The following is a 15,381-nucleotide window of genomic DNA, read 5'->3' as shown; positions in this document are numbered from 1 at the left end:
GGGAAATCTGGAGGATTTAATCGAGAGGATGCTATCAGGCGAGAGAAAGTGATGAAAGTAGCTGAGGGTGGTTCCAAGGGAGTGGGAATGGCTGTAACTTCCCTTTAAGTCCATAAGCCTGGGAGCTTCCCCGGAGGTCGCTGCCTCTATAAATGCGACCCGCGCATGGAAGGCAACACCAACAGCAACCGATTTTAACCTGGGACGCAGATGATCAATATAGAAGGCACAAGTTAAGAAATGTGTGTCTCTATGGGGCCGAATAAGCATTTTGGACGATAATGGTCGCATAGCAATTTGATAGGTAAACTTAAACTCGGGAGGAATTCGCTAATATCATATCAATAGCTCATTAAGCATTAATTGCTATATTTTCTTGTAATGACAGGCCTCGTTGACAATTGTGAAGTGAATTCCTTATCCCAACAAACCCAAAGAACCTGACGAATTTTTGCTCGTTCTTAAGTCATTTCACTAACGTCGTTGTCACGGCTATTTGCCTGCCAGGTGTTTAAAGTCCATTAGGCGCATTCTCTCGAGTTTCTCGAGTATTTCGCGTTTCGTATTTCACTAGGGGCAATGTTAGATGGCCCATTTCAATGAGACCATCGAAGATTAGCGGCGCCCGTCATTATAGGGATATCAAATATTTATCCTGCTTCTATAGTGAAAGCAAATGAGCCTAAGTATACTTAGGTAAGTATTCATACTTCCGAAATATGAATTGATACCGCATAGTGTAAATAACATGTTGGTATAAGGTATCCAAAAGAAAGACCAATGGTCCCACTTCCCCTTTTTCATGTTTTCGTCCATACCATCCGTGCCGGCGTTGTATAATTCACTAGACCTTAAATCTGAATCCATGATGGGCGGCATCTCCGGGAAGAGCATTGATAGCGCCCTCGACGAAAATGCCCTGATCTAGTTTCTTGTTGAGTCGGACGAGCATAATTCGCAGGACCGTAGCAGCAATGATGGAGAGTACAATTGTGCCGCAGTTAACGCACATGGCGATGATGTATCGCGGCGCCATCCAGTCCTCGTACATATACGATGCGTAGATACTCGTAGCGTTAGATACGGCGTTGATGAAGGCCAGAGCTGCGGCGCGTTTAGCGGGCGGGCGGGGTAGGGTGTTGCTGATCCAGGCGAGAGCCACCACAAATGCGCAGTAAATTCCAGGGACCTTTTCGCAATTAGCTACCAGAAGTCTGGACGTAGTAGGGGATGTTTTACTTACCATAAGCATCATCGCGACATACCGGGGTGCAATACTCGTAGTTGTAGCTGCCAGGATGAATGCCACTAACGCAACAACGAGCGATAGCGTAATATGCCAATACCGTTCACCGGTTCGATCCGCATGCCACGCATTTATGAAAGTAGTAATGACGGTAAGCACATAAGGAGGGCAAGTCAAAAGCAACGTGTATACGTTACCGTAACCCAGGGTCTTGACCACGGCCGGGAAGAAATTTGTGACTGAACCAGCCGATACGATACCAAGGAGTAGTACCAATAGAACCCAAGTCTTTAAATCCGCGAAAGCCAAGCTAGCACCGCTCCATAAGGACTGGTGCTCGCTGTCGATCCAATCGTCCTCACCGATATCCTCTTCCAGTCGCCAGACAGCAAGAGCTTTCTCTTCTTCGGTAAGCCACGAGGTCGTTCGAGGGAAGTTAGGAAGTATGAAGAAGGCCAAGAATGAGACCCCGACGGTAATGACACCTTCAATAATAAATAGCCATTGCCAAGCACCTAGTCCTCTCGTGCCGTTCATGTTCTGTGTGATTCCTGCGGAAATTAGACCGGAGAAGGCACCGGAAATCAGCGCGCCTGAGTAGAGCATTGCCGTTCGCAAGCCGAGTTCCTTTCGGGTATCTAAAATGTGTCAGTGGGACCTGATCGAATATTTAATTATATCTCCCGTGGAAAATTATTATCACGTACTATACCCAAATATGTTAGCACATGTTGAACTTAAAATAGAATAGAGCTATAGCTTACCACCAGCAACTTAAGTAGTAGAGACATCCAGGCTGCGACACAATTAGCTTGGACGTTCAAAATTGATCGGTTCGGGTTCTTTTGGGACTGACGAAGTAGGCGGCTTCAACAAAACCCAGCCAAAAACGAACGGCAATAAGACCACCAAAATTCTTAACTCCAGCCGTGGCTGCGGATATGACGCCCCATATCATCATCTAGCATCGCCTATTAGTCCATCGGAGTTTCCCCTAGGCAATAGGAACTTGTGCGACATACACATGCTGGAAGGTAGATAGCCGGTTTTCCGATCTTGTTTAGGAACAGGTTCGAGGGTACCTGCATGAGAAGATATCTACAATCTCACACGTTAATTTCGGCATTATCCCGAAGAGACATACACATAAACTTACCCGACGAATAAAATGCTAACGGCAGTCTATGCGACAATATTAAAATCAATACTCCCAACTATAGGTTAATAGAATGCGTACCTGGAACTCGCTCGCATTCGGATCCAAGTTCAAGTCTTCGGGTAGACCCGCCAATTTTGCTGCCGCGATATTGTTCCTACGCCACATTAACAATAATTTTCGGATAGATCCGTCGCAGATTTTCCTCACCGATCGATATAATTCAGAATATCTGCACCACAATCCTGAGTTAGCTCAACCAATTCGCGCTGAATAACCCTGATGTAGCAATCTTCGATGATCCGAACATAGAGGTAAACTAACACATAAGAATGAGTACTGGCAGCAATCTCAAATCAATCTTCCGCCTTAATCTCTTCTCGAGCTCGAGGCGCTGTTCGAGCGACAGTCTCGCGATAATTTCGGGAGCGCGCAATCCTCTCATGTTGGCTTGCGCTAGGTCCGCGACGTTCGGTTCGCCGTGGGCGGCAATCGCAACCTCTTCATCTTTGCCGATGGCAGTGTCATCGTTAGAGATAGCCCTCTCGGCCTCCGCCTTGTCGCTCGACATGCTAGACGACGTTATTATCTGTCTTGAGGAAGTTGACTCTCAATCGTCGCGGTATGGTAAGTGTAGGACGAAGTTTGCTATTTGAAGGATTGAGCGGAGCGGAAATATTTTAACTATTATGATTTCATTTATCATCCCAAGTTCAGAGTTAGTTGGGTATTGTATATGATTACCTAGCATGGTCCTCGGCGAGATAACCTGGATTACGGGATCGATACGACGCTGCATATCAGCCGTCGCCTATAGCACCTTACCTAGAATGGTGTAGAGGTACCTATAGGACCTATAAGGGGCCTAGACAATGGCATGCACAGCAGCCTTCTAGCCATCTCTTTCAGCAGGGTTTGTTTGAGCTGCAGCAGGCCGAGATTCTGTATTACCCCCCACGATCACGTACATTTTCTGGGTCTGATTATATTACCTGCTTGTTACTCTTTCCCCAGCAAAAAGACCCAAATGTAACTTACCTAGCATCCAGATAATTACCTATTTTTCTTGCCGAGGGTTCGGTTGTCGCTGATGAATGACCTGTAATGACGAAGTTCAAGCTTCTGTTTCGTACGCTAAACGAATAGAAATAAAAGAACGCTAGGCCTATGATTGGCTACGGTAAAATAGAAAACCCCTGCTAGCCCTACCTGAAGTTGTTTTAGTTGCTTGTTATCCCCTGGAGAAAGCCGGAGCTGCGGGGTTAAGCATCCGTCCCGCTGTACTAGCCGCGTTTACCCCAGGGGGAGGCCGAAAGAAACGTTCCTTCGAACAACTTAAAGTTCTTATTTTCTTCATCTCATCATTAGTCCGGTATCTTCGAATCCCGATTCTTCTTTGAATGAGCCTCTTTGATGCATACCTCGAGTTTGCTAACGACACGTGGAAAGCACGTACGAACATTTCCTAGGTATCACCGGGTCGCCTATGCTAGGGGCCTCAATTACGCTATCATCCCATCGGTATCATTAAACCGACGAAAACAACGAGAAGTGGGCCGTTCGCTCTCAATTGAGCCGTAGAATAAATAGAACTTCATCCCATGAGAAGATGCCGTTTCATCTCCCATACCGAGGTTCTTGTTTTAGAAGTCGCGTCTAGATCAAGATCAGTAATGATATGAGATCTAGCACGCTTGGCTAGTTTGCGGGGGTAACACCCTAAAGAATAATCTCCTCCCCTAAAAGAGAAGCGATCAAATCAGACTAGAAGCTGGTAATGTGACATCGTTTCCCCACGAAATATTAGTCTACTTCACTAACGATGATGCTCATTAAATGTTGTTATTTTATTAGAATGGGTTTTGGATATAAAAAACTCCTCCGACCTGACTGCCTGACCGGACTCAAATTTCCTCACGTGGTATAAAGATCCGAAAGTAGCTCCATCCGCCTTGTTTCGCTCTGGCCTCTTTCGAGGGCTTTCTCGAGTTCAGTCTCCAATATGACATCGATCTCCTTTATGCGCTTCTTATTCTTATATCCCCCTAGCATGTCCGACAACCTGTCGAGAAATCCGGACTTATTTTTCAGCTCCTCTTTCTCCTCTTTGAGGCTGACAACTCGGTTCCTACTCGCCGAGTCGAAGCAGACGTGATACATACTGCAGTATGTCTTCCATTCGATCGCGCAATCCACCGCTTCACCTCGAAAGAGCCACGACCAGAAGTGTTCCCATATTCTTCCTGTGATGTAGTCATCCCAATGGGTCTCCACCAGCCAATTCATGCTTGTTCTGTACTGAGACTTTGGACGCCTTCTTATGGCCTCTTTCGTAACTGCAAATTGGGAACAGCAAGGCCCGGCAAGGATTTCCGGGACGTCATCCGTGCCGAAGTTCTCGCTGAATGCTTCCCACATATAAATCTCCTCCAGCTTGCCCGTGTCCAATTCGGTTTTAGTCGTATTGATCCAGTTGGGGCACGCATTCTCCCATGATACGCGCAAGTTGAAATACTGCCGTTGCTGGACCTGGGCGAGGTCTAAATGCGACATAGCAAATGTTACGGATGAGTTCAACTCGCTCTCCATGTGCCATGGGCTCTCATCTGCGTGGGTAAAGAACGTGATGTCCGGGAGATCGTCGTAGAAATCGTGCATGTAGGTGAGGTAGATGAGAGCCTCACGTCCCTTCTTTGCGACCGGTGGGTGATAATCCGCGTCCAGGTCATCGCTAACATAACGGATCACATTTAGGTTAGGAATGTCTATATTTTCTGTCCAGGAAATGTCGTCTCTAGACATTGTAGCCAACACCAGGTTGATCGTAAGGTTATGTCTATCATGGTTGGTGGGTGTATCGGTGTGACTGTTGCCGATATCGATTTGGTTGTAACCATCATGCGTTGGTTTTCGATGATGTTCAACGGGCCCGAAATTCCTAACGAGAAAGAAAAACGAGAATATAAGTATAAGGGCTGGAAGCACTATCCTCCAACATTGCGGCAACCAGAGGCTGCAAAAGCCCTTTAAGGATGGCATAGGTAAGAATATGACCAATGGCGCATCATCCCTTGTCGGCTTGTTTCTTCAATCCGAGCTCGACTTTGGACAGGGAAGAAGATATCATCGCATAATGTTATTGTTATGTTGTTGTCGATAGAAAGGAGGTGGAAGAAAAAGTGAGAAAGAGGAGAACCGGATAATCAGGTGAGATGGGAGAGTATATCGAATAATGATGGGGGCGGAACCAGATGAGAGTGAGAGAATGGTGGTGTAACTATGGTAGCTTGTTGCAGTGCGGTGCATACAACCAAGCGGAACTTAGTAAGGACGCCCAAGCAGGCACCAGCAATAAAGTACCGGAGAGTGGAAGGAATTACGAGTGACATCAACCGTGCAGCATTTAAGTGGCATGGATGACAGATTGGCGATCCCTCTACAGAAAACAGAGCCCCCTAGGGGTTTATGGGTTCCAACAAATGGTAAATTGATACTCTTTTTGAACAAAAAATCTAACCGCACTGCCACCCCATAACTTTTTTTTACTGTTCTATTTCAATACGCGTCACATCACGTTAAAACAGTAAACTAGCAATCAGAATTGGCTTTCCAACATGATATTACCTTGGAAGTTCATTAATGTGACGCCATTTGTTAGGAAGAGGGCCCACTTGCGGGTTCCTTACCAAAATCTTAGATCTGCCTCTTTTTCAATGTCAAAACACAGCTACTACCTTTGATAGTTTACGACTTGCTATGGCAATGTGCTTTGACTTTCAGGTTATCTGAAATTTTATAAACTTAATCTACTCTGATCTGTAACCTAGAATAAATCTATTTAGAACTTCTAATGTTCTAAATTACTATCTCAATTCGATATTCAAATGGTCTGTATTAAAGGAAGATTTAAGTCTTAAGGAGGGAGAATGTAGGCGAGGCATATTAAAAGTAGTTTTATTACCTAAAAGAGATATAATTGCAAATCCACACGCCCCAGGATATTCGTTTGCCCTGCCATTATTGGTACGGTGAGACAATGTGGATGATGGTATGGAACAATGGAAGCTCGAGATTGGAACAGCTAAACTTGATAGATTGAATAGGGGGATGATAACATGTGGGTTCAAGGATAAAAAATTGCCCACCTTCAATTTTACTAGAAGTAACAGATGGTTGATCCCGCTGACGCGCACAGCCATTACGAGGCTCTTTTCCCTTAACCGTCCTTTACTGTGTTTTCATTGGTTCCTATTGGTTCCTGGTAAGATAGTCGCGAATCGCTCCCGGCTCCGACCCGCCGGGACCCACTAACAATCTTCCCTGAATCCACTAGGAGAAGGAGAAAAAGCGGGAAGGCACGCGATGTATCTCCAAATCTCCGTCCCGAGACAGAATATGTACAACATTGCCAACATTTTTTCCAATTACATACATAATATTGTCTAGTTCTTCGTCAGCTTCTTGCGTTTTTGTTTTTGCGAAACATGGATCTTATCGACTAGCCTGGCAAAGATATTTAAGAAGCACCGGTCTTCGCTGTCCAGAATAGATGCGATTACTTCGACCGCGCATAGAAGCTGACAAACTCTTCAGAATTATTCGGTGCATTACGCAAGCAACGCCTAATACAATTCGTTCAGCGGCGTACTTCGAAAACCGGATAGCTTATCGGCAGTGTTCTATATCTTGCAAACATGATCTAACAAAAATACATCTGATGTCGCTCACCTCCTAATTCATACCATCCATCGGACTGTTGGCGTGAGGTGGCGTCCGTAGCATGAACCGTTTCATCGACCGAAGCTCGTCGTAGCCTCCACCAAACAAAACAGATATTCAGTCATGCACGGAGAAAATATTGATTACTAAGAGCGCATTTCGGAATAACTGCCGCAGTCTTCTTCAGAAGGATTTGAAAATTTAGGCATCTGAATAAAAAAGCAACTTTGTTTCTCCGCATGTTTCTCTTCTCGCTCTCGCTTGCCTATCACACGCATCGTCACATCAGAAAATGCAAGATTTAGGCTTGGCCAGCAGCGGTTCTTCTGGTACACCAATACTTGTCGCTCTCTTCCACCACGATCCTCCCCTCCTCTTCCAACGGTCCTATGACCTCGATATCCTTCTGCGGACACCCTTTCAGGAAGTCACTGGTATGCCAATTCATCGTGAAATTCTCCGTATTCCCGGGTCCCGTCAACTCGTACAGCTGGTCATTGGTACCCGCGAACACAATGCGGCCTATATGCGCCCACTATGATCTCCCGTGCCGTATAGTGTAATTTGTCAGTTCCAAGTTGAAGTTGTACACCCCGGCCAGGCAGCGACATTCTCAACCAAAAGTCCCCCGCCCCAAGCCCAGAACCAAAATCAAAAATGAAGAAAAAAAAGAAGTCCCAAAAGAGAAGCTCTCCGGGACCGAAATGGAACATAAACTCACGTAAATAGTGGCAGTGCACATACCGCAGGGCTCCCATGTGCTGAACAGCGTGCACCGCCATAAGTAGTCCTTGGGATAATGCGTGTAAGCTAGCCGCGCGAGGCAGCTCTCGGCGTGGTTTACTTGGTCCACGGATTGGTGCGTCAGGAGTATGGTCTCGTTGTCCGGGGCTAGGAGGACGGCGGCGAAGGGGCGTTTGCCGTGGGTCACGGCGCGTCGCTGGATCGAAAGTGCTGCCTGGATGCCTGATGCGATTTGTGCGGCGGTCAGGGGGGTGCGTGCCGGGAACAAGGCCGGCGCTAGGGTCGCGGCTGTGCTGGCTGTGCCGGTTTGAGATGACATTGTTGGTGGGTGAGGTAAGTGTTACCTGGTGATGCGGGAAAGACCTGCCTGATGCGTATTTGATGGATGGTTTCATGCACTCGAGGCTTAAGTCCGGTTGATCGATTGGAGATATGTTATTGCCGGGTAGTAGGTAGGTAAGTTACGAGATAAATCTTGTAAAAAAACGTGGTTGACAAGAGGTTGAGGTTGAATTAGCAGGCACTTGCGGGCAATTCCGGGCCTAGAGACACTGCGAGACCACTTGATAAGAACAGTGACCCCGCTGCGGTGCTTCCCGTAGGCTCGCCGTATTAATACCATCACCACTATTCCATACTCCGACCAATGCAGAAATAAAGACTACGATGAAATTATCTCCTAAGATTAACCATTTCTTAACCTAACCCACGTGTAATACACTGCCCTCATAAAATACACCTAACAATTGACCAACTATAATTTAGCATTCGTACCTCCTAACTTATGCTTGATAGGTATCCTAGGATGATCACCAGCTAATTTCAACCCAGTAGCGGCTTCAAGTTGATCTACCGCCTCAAACGTCCTTCCTAACGACACTTTGATAGTGCGAAAACCGGCAGTCTTAGCTGCCTTTAGATTCTGACCAATGTCGTCCAAGAACACGATATCATCCGGCCTCACACCATCCCGCCAACCCAACAACCTCCCTCGATCCTCTGAAGCGTGTGTTTTAGCATAATTATCCACCTCGTTCAACGCATACTCGTATATCTTCGGCTCCGGTTTCCGCATTCCTACGTGCGCCGATGACACGAAGACGTCGAACAACTTCCGCAAAGGCTCCGCGAAGAAATCTTCTCGATATAACGCGTGGCCCGGAGGGAAGATAACAGTATTGCTAAGAGCAGCGATAATAAACTTCCCGCTCGCCTTCAAGTTCTTAAGAGCGGGGTACATCCACGGATCTGGCGACGTTGATGAAGTCATCATGTCGTTGAAAAGCCATCGTCCATCAAGTTTTGGCACCGGGGGAACTTCTTTAGGGAGGTTGGGGTTTTTTGATTGTTGAGACTTGTAGAATGTGTCCCACCGTACCGGGTCGTGGAGATCCTTGTTGAAGCCAGCGTAGAATTCATCGTCTAGGGTTATTTCGCCCCTTTCTAATTTGTGCCAGAAACCATTGGGGGCGGTTCTAGAGATGGAGTGGTTTATCCATCCTGGTGGTATTCCTAGACTTAGTTCGTAGTCTAATATGGATTGGAATGGCGACACGACCTATTTCGATATTAGCACTATTCATAAATAGAATGATTATGAATAGGATGAAGTAACATATGTTCTCCTAAGAAACAACAAGAGTTCAGAATCATTGGTTGGGAAGCCATTGGGACTTACGCAGACACCACCGATATCGAATAAGAGCACTTTTGGTTGCTTTTGCGCTGCCATCACCGAAGTTGTACACTACCCAGGCATTAGACCATTTGACAATAGCAATAAAAATACTATAACAGATTAATATCACAGAATTTAGACTCTATATTAAATCATTGATTCTGTATAGTATATGAGTTGTAGGAAATCATCGTCCGAATTTCCATCATGATTTGAAGAATCCAAGCCACCCGAGAGATGCCTCGGTTGATGTAAGCCATAAAGATACGCTAAGAGGTACTCAGGTACATGCCATGCATCTTGCAGGATAATTGAGTGGTCCGTGCATAAGCTCGTCGCCGACCCAAGTTTGAAACTGGCTTAACTCGTCCCCCACCATCCCACTAAACAAGGGTTGACAAGCGAATTTTCGCCCACATTCACTAAAAATTAAATCCACCTGCTTACTTTTCCTGTCGCGAATTTGATTTTCTTTCCCTTCCTAACTCCAACAACTTTCGACCATCCAGCTGATAATTTTCCATCATCAGCCAATTCATTCAAGATGGTGAGTACAACATAAACATAAAGTCATTGCGATGCTAGAAATGGCGAATATCGCAAATATGACATTTGATTTCAAGAGTCAATGCAAGATGCTTCGGATTGGAGGATCATGAAAAAAATCTGAAGCGCAAATTGCTGACTCGATGGGATTTCAATAGGCGTTCAACAAGGTGGTCAAGAGCAGCTCTTACTACAGGTGAGTAATTAATTTCCCCTCTAATCCATCAATTCATCAGCAATTACCGAGACAGTAAAACTAATTGCTATTTCGCAGCCGCTTCCAAACAAAGTACAAGCGCCGTCGTGAGGGTAAGACCGACTACTACGCCCGCAAGCGTCTCATCACCCAGGCCAAGAACAAGTACAACGCCCCCAAGTACCGCCTGGTCGTCCGCTTCACCAACCGCGACATCATCACCCAGATTGTCACCTCCGAGATTGCTGGTGACAAGGTTTTCGCTGCCGCCTACTCCCACGAGCTCAAGGCCTACGGCATCGAGCACGGTCTTACCAACTGGGCTGCTGCCTACGCCACCGGTCTTCTTCTCGCCCGCCGTGTCCTGAAGAAGCTTGGTCTTGACGAGACCTTCACTGGTGTTGAGGAGCCCGATGGAGAGTACACCTTGACTGAGGCTGCCGAGGAGGATGGTGAGGAGCGACGACCCTTCAAGGCCTTCCTTGATGTCGGTCTTGCCCGTACCTCCACTGGTGCCCGTGTCTTCGGTGTCATGAAGGGTGCTTCCGACGGTGGTATCCTCGTTCCCCACTCCGAGAACCGATTCCCCGGTTTCGACATGGAGTCTGAGGAACTTGACGCCGAGACCCTGAAGAAGTACATCTACGGTGGTCACGTTGCCGAGTACATGGAGACTCTCGCCGACGACGATGAGGAGCGATACAAGTCCCAGTTCCAGAAGTACCTCGACGACGACATCGAGGCTGACGGTCTTGAGGATCTCTATACTGAGGCCCACGCCGCCATCCGTGAGGACCCCTTCAAGAAGGCTGAGAGCGACGCCCCCAAGAAGACCAAGGAGGAGTGGAAGGCAGAGTCCAAGAAGTACAGGGCAGCTAAGTCCACCAAGGCCGAGAAGGAGGAGAGAGTTAAGGCTAAGATTGCCGAGCTCCGCGAGGAATAAGCGGTTCGCTATGGATAAAGGGAAAAAACTGGCAGTCCACATTTACGGTTGTCTTCAGGCATCGGAGTTTATAGGGATGGCTCATTGACAGGTCACAAAACGAATTAATGAAGTTTATGCACCGTCATCGTATTGATGTTGAATTGTGATTGTGATTGTTGTCCATTAAGTAGTTGAGCATCGCGTATGTCCCTTGCCTTCTATACTCTACTTCCGTCTCAATTCTATCGACCAAGAAAGTAATCAAAGTCTATCTCAACAGTTTTTAAGATCTGGCGGTCGGAGATAACGAATACTAACGTTAACTCACTTCGCGAGCAGATTTAGTACATAGCTCTCCCCACACCTAAGCGTGTAGAGGCAGAATCGGGGGAACAAGGAGTTCATAAAATTCGCCGGATCGCCGGTCTTCCAGCGCCAAACTCACCTTCAACCTCTTTATATACTACGACAGGCTCAACCCAAGAGGTCGGTGTTAAAAATTGAATGAACCTTTTTGACTTGTAACTATGAATTTTTGCTGCTAACGATGGGTCAGGCATCATGTAGCGTCGTCGTGCCCTACGACTTTACGTCGCCACATCAATTCCCGACGGCACAACAGCAGCTCCCGTACCTAGACGATTTATCCGAATGGAAGCAGAATTTTTTTATTTTTTATTTAGGAAGCTCAGATTCCAAGTATGTAGCGATATAAAGAGACTGATCTCTCCGGCGAAAATCCCATACTTGTGAATTTGAACAACCCGATCGTATATATTCAATTATCTCGCTACCGTATCAAGAACTAGAAGCTACTGTTGGAACGATGTCAGCAAATACGAAAACCTCGCCGGGTCGCCTACTGCGCTTAAGCTTGCAGATTTACGCCAACCGTAATAATACGCGCGAGCAGAATGAAGCGTTCGTGCGTGAGTACTTAGTTAAGGTAGCGACTATTCATGCGAGGAACGGGATTGAGATGTACCAGCAGGTATGTAGCGAGTGCAAAATGTCGGAATTTGGGGTGTGCTGATAGGCTTTTCTTCAAGGTCTTCTCACCCACACCGCTGCGTAAGGCGCTAGATGAGATGAATAGGAAGTCAAATAGGGGATGGGTTGTTGATGTAAGTTCCGTTTATTTTATTCCTACGTTCATCCCCTTTTCTCCTATCCCCTATCGACCCACTTTACTGACTCCCTTCCCCTTTTTCTTTCAACAGGACCATGACCTTACGGTAGAATTCTACTTCCGCAATTTCGCCGCGCTTGAGAAAGTACGCCACGACCCGGAGTTCACCGCGCTGCAAGCCACCGAGGGTCCCTTTGTGAATTCGGTGCATACGGTCGCGTCACTTGGGTGGGTGGAGAAGTACGTTGACAGTGGGGAGGTCGTGAATGTGCAGGGCGGGAAGTCGGTTTATCCTGGTTGGGCGGAGATGGAGGATTTGTCGACTGCGTAGCCGGGCGTTGGGTATATGTAACCCTAAATTGGCGGGCTGAATAGACTAGGTTGAGGTTGAATAACTACCTAGGTAGGTATTCCTTTTTAAGAGATACCCCCACCAGTATAATTCCTACTCATTCCTTCAGATTTGTTAGTGGGGGCTTTTTTCTACGTTCAATACGTGACCTTCAACCCCGAATAGATGTTCACAATGATAATTTAGGGGAACCAGACACGTTAATTGAATTATTATACCTTAGGTACTTAGGTACCTAAGAATGCTTCTTAAAGCACGGCCATGCTGTGCCTGCTGACTCAACGCAGCATTGTGTATAGTGCGTGCAGAAATTCTGGGCGGGGTTGATGTAAGCTTCAAAATTTCGAGGCAACGCGATTACCTATCTAAAGGCGTTTGCATCCGCGACTACCGTCTAACCAAAACTACGGTATTACGACAACAAGGTCCCATAATGAGTGATCTACAGCAAAGCGAGGCTCTTAATCCCTATGCTTCGCTATGCAAACAATGCGAGGGCTTCTTAAGCAGATTATTAACAGTATATTCCCATCCTGAGAAAGAAGGGGGGTTGTCTCAAGAACATCGACGCGCCCCTCCTATACCAGCGTGTTATCTTTGTAGTGTATATGTCGCCGAATTTGCTCATACGCAAATATTCCTAAACACAACCGGAGGTCGGTTTCTACGATGGCTTCGGCTGTTTCTCTGATAAGGCTTATAACATAATTCTCCACCCGTACCACCATCAAGGTGCGTAAAAATAGATGCCTCGATATTTTCGAATTATCTAGCTAAGAAAAAAAGTGGCTATGAAACATGGTTTAACTGGTGGTTCAATCGGGACCGGATGGACAGCAAGCAAAGTTCAGCTCGCTCGCAGATGGCTCAATAAGTGCCTCGAGACTCACGAGGGTTGTACCGTGGATACGATAAAAAGACGATCAGATTCGCGTATCTCACCAACATATTTGATCCGCATTGAAGGAATTAGCTCGGCCTTCTCTGCCCGATTGGTCGATACAGAATTTTTCGGCGATGACGTCCGATATCTTGCACTGAGTCACTGCTGGGGAGATGCGCCGTTCATGACACTTACTTCGGATAATATCGCTAATTTCAGGGCCAAGCTGCCATGCGAAGACCTGACCTTCAACCAAACATTCCGTGACGCTTTCAAGGTGACTCTCGATCTAGGTTACAACTACATTTGGATAGACTCACTTTGCATTGTGCAGAACTCACCTACAGGTTCTCACTGGACGAAAGAGTGTCCAAAAGTCGGGCATATCCACATGAACTCGGACTGTAACGTTTCAGCAACTGGGTACAAAGATGGATTAGTTGGGTTTCTTAACCAAACTGCAACGAATAGTCCTGTCATGAAACTCAATATACCTGACGTTGGTATTGTCTATATGTATCACCAGACCTTCCACTGGGAACTCGTACAAGAAGAGCCGCTGATGCAGCGAGGTTGGGTCTTGCAAGAGCATTTCCTTGTAAGCCTGTACCACCCAAAACCAAGGATTTGACAACTCATATAGCCTCACCTAACAGGCGCCGAGAGTCCTCCACTTTACGCCCAAAGGCTTATTTTGGGAGTGTTCTACCTGCGTGTCTTCAGAAATCTGGACCTGCTCAATACCGCGAACATTGTATTCGAGAAAGCAGCACTTCTCAAGAGCGCTTCGAGAGGTTGATCAACATAACCTTCCTAGTCAATTTAGCGATGAAGATCTACTATACATCTGGTATAGGCACATTGTCAGTGCTTATGTTAATATGCGTCTTGGGGACGCTATGGACTGGCGGCCATTTTTTAGTCACGGCTCAAATGCCGTTATATAACTGGCCACTGGGAGACAAGGCTTGTGACGTCGCTGGGCTGGCGTGGGCTTATAGAAAGCGATGTCCATATTTCTCAGTATATTGCTCCGACATGGTCTTGGGCAAGCATACCAGGAACCGATATATCTCTGCCATTCAGCTACTCAAGCGTGCGCGAATTAACTAAGCTTTTAGACGTATCCGCCACAGCGTCCACGGACGATCCCACAGGGAAGGTCAGCAGTGGATACCTGAAGTTACGTGGCCCAATAAAAGAGTTTGAATGGGATCCGGAGACCGATTCTCTGTTGACTTGTCCTGTTGGTATTTCATCTCCTCGAGATAGCATGTCTGTTTTTTCGGGCATGACATGCAGAATTACCAATACTTTCGATTCAAACCTCATCCAAACAGGCGGGTACGACGATCACGAAGGGACAGGCATTTGTCCGCATTGGGCCCGACAGATTTCCTTGGTCGCCCTTACAGTCTCTCAACGACGAGGAACAACTCATGAAACGGTAGAAATAATGGGCATCATGCTCCAAAAAAAAGGAAGAAAATAGTGATACTCATGTGCGCGTAGGGTATTTTAACTGTACTCATTTTGATAGGAGACCCCCAGAGTCAATAAACCACCCTCGAGAAGAAACTAACGATTTGGGGGCTCCTCCGTATGGGTTGACTCTCGACGAGATTTATAATCTATATTTGAAGGAACCGATGGTTGAGGTCACGATTTTATAGTATGCTGGGTATATAGATAACTTGGTCTTGACTCTTCGCCTGAATTAGTTAAGGGCTTTCGTATCACTTCCTTCTCACAGTATCTGAACAATGTATCTTGATGTGATCAAACGACGCCCAGCAATTCAAAACAT

General features: G+C 46.5%; 7 protein-coding genes across 7 annotated transcripts; 3 read left to right on the top strand and 4 right to left on the bottom strand.

Annotated features, from left to right (window-relative positions):
• Positions 1-315: 315 nt before the first annotated feature.
• Positions 316-3,171, bottom strand: F4822DRAFT_398966 (major facilitator superfamily domain-containing protein). The gene is made up of 9 exons (XM_051457744.1): positions 2,727-3,171; positions 2,613-2,634; positions 2,484-2,559; positions 2,403-2,428; positions 2,269-2,344; positions 2,103-2,207; positions 2,012-2,042; positions 1,244-1,884; positions 316-1,189 (listed from the first exon to the last, which is right to left on the bottom strand). Exons 1-9 carry the CDS (start codon positions 2,971-2,973, stop codon positions 845-847), a joined length of 1,569 nt encoding a protein of 522 aa, XP_051315390.1. The 5' UTR covers positions 2,974-3,171; the 3' UTR covers positions 316-844.
• A 593-nt stretch (positions 3,172-3,764) lies between these two features.
• Positions 3,765-5,886, bottom strand: F4822DRAFT_398964 (uncharacterized protein). Its single transcript, XM_051457743.1, has one exon. The coding sequence runs from the start codon at positions 5,439-5,441 to the stop codon at positions 4,317-4,319; it is 1,125 nt and encodes a 374-aa protein (XP_051315389.1). The 5' UTR covers positions 5,442-5,886; the 3' UTR covers positions 3,765-4,316.
• Positions 5,887-7,422: 1,536 nt separating this feature from the next.
• On the bottom strand, positions 7,423-8,184 carry F4822DRAFT_427959 (cytidine deaminase-like protein; the record flags this gene model as incomplete). The annotated part of the gene is made up of 2 exons (XM_051460830.1): positions 7,423-7,656; positions 7,843-8,184. The coding sequence occupies 2 exons, from the start codon at positions 8,182-8,184 to the stop codon at positions 7,423-7,425; spliced, it is 576 nt and encodes a 191-aa protein (XP_051315388.1).
• A 327-nt stretch (positions 8,185-8,511) lies between these two features.
• Positions 8,512-9,761, bottom strand: F4822DRAFT_398960 (HAD-like protein). Its single transcript, XM_051457742.1, has 2 exons — positions 9,544-9,761; positions 8,512-9,423 (listed from the first exon to the last, which is right to left on the bottom strand). The coding sequence occupies exons 1-2, from the start codon at positions 9,595-9,597 to the stop codon at positions 8,620-8,622; spliced, it is 858 nt and encodes a 285-aa protein (XP_051315387.1). The 5' UTR covers positions 9,598-9,761; the 3' UTR covers positions 8,512-8,619.
• A 326-nt stretch (positions 9,762-10,087) lies between these two features.
• F4822DRAFT_436986 (60S ribosomal protein L5) lies at positions 10,088-11,228 on the top strand (the record flags this gene model as incomplete). The annotated part of the gene is made up of 3 exons (XM_051462368.1): positions 10,088-10,090; positions 10,248-10,285; positions 10,364-11,228. 3 exons carry the CDS (start codon positions 10,088-10,090, stop codon positions 11,226-11,228), a joined length of 906 nt encoding a protein of 301 aa, XP_051315386.1.
• A 390-nt stretch (positions 11,229-11,618) lies between these two features.
• On the top strand, positions 11,619-13,105 carry F4822DRAFT_205989 (uncharacterized protein). Its single transcript, XM_051453800.1, has 5 exons — positions 11,619-11,696; positions 11,767-12,201; positions 12,260-12,334; positions 12,431-12,742; positions 12,801-13,105. The coding sequence occupies exons 2-4, from the start codon at positions 12,037-12,039 to the stop codon at positions 12,668-12,670; spliced, it is 480 nt and encodes a 159-aa protein (XP_051315385.1). The 5' UTR covers positions 11,619-11,696; positions 11,767-12,036; the 3' UTR covers positions 12,671-12,742; positions 12,801-13,105.
• On the top strand, positions 13,106-14,591 carry F4822DRAFT_205990 (heterokaryon incompatibility protein-domain-containing protein). Its single transcript, XM_051453801.1, has 2 exons — positions 13,106-14,172; positions 14,231-14,591. The coding sequence occupies exons 1-2, from the start codon at positions 13,483-13,485 to the stop codon at positions 14,519-14,521; spliced, it is 981 nt and encodes a 326-aa protein (XP_051315384.1). The 5' UTR covers positions 13,106-13,482; the 3' UTR covers positions 14,522-14,591.
• Positions 14,592-15,381: the final 790 nt, after the last annotated feature.

The sequence above is a fragment of the Hypoxylon trugodes genome, assembly GCF_022578975.1.
Source record: "Hypoxylon trugodes strain CBS 135444 unplaced genomic scaffold F4822scaffold_4, whole genome shotgun sequence".
NCBI lineage: Eukaryota > Fungi > Ascomycota > Sordariomycetes > Xylariales > Hypoxylaceae > Hypoxylon > Hypoxylon trugodes.
Note: the sequence above shows the minus strand (reverse complement) of the source record. Positions and strands in the feature narration are given on the sequence as shown.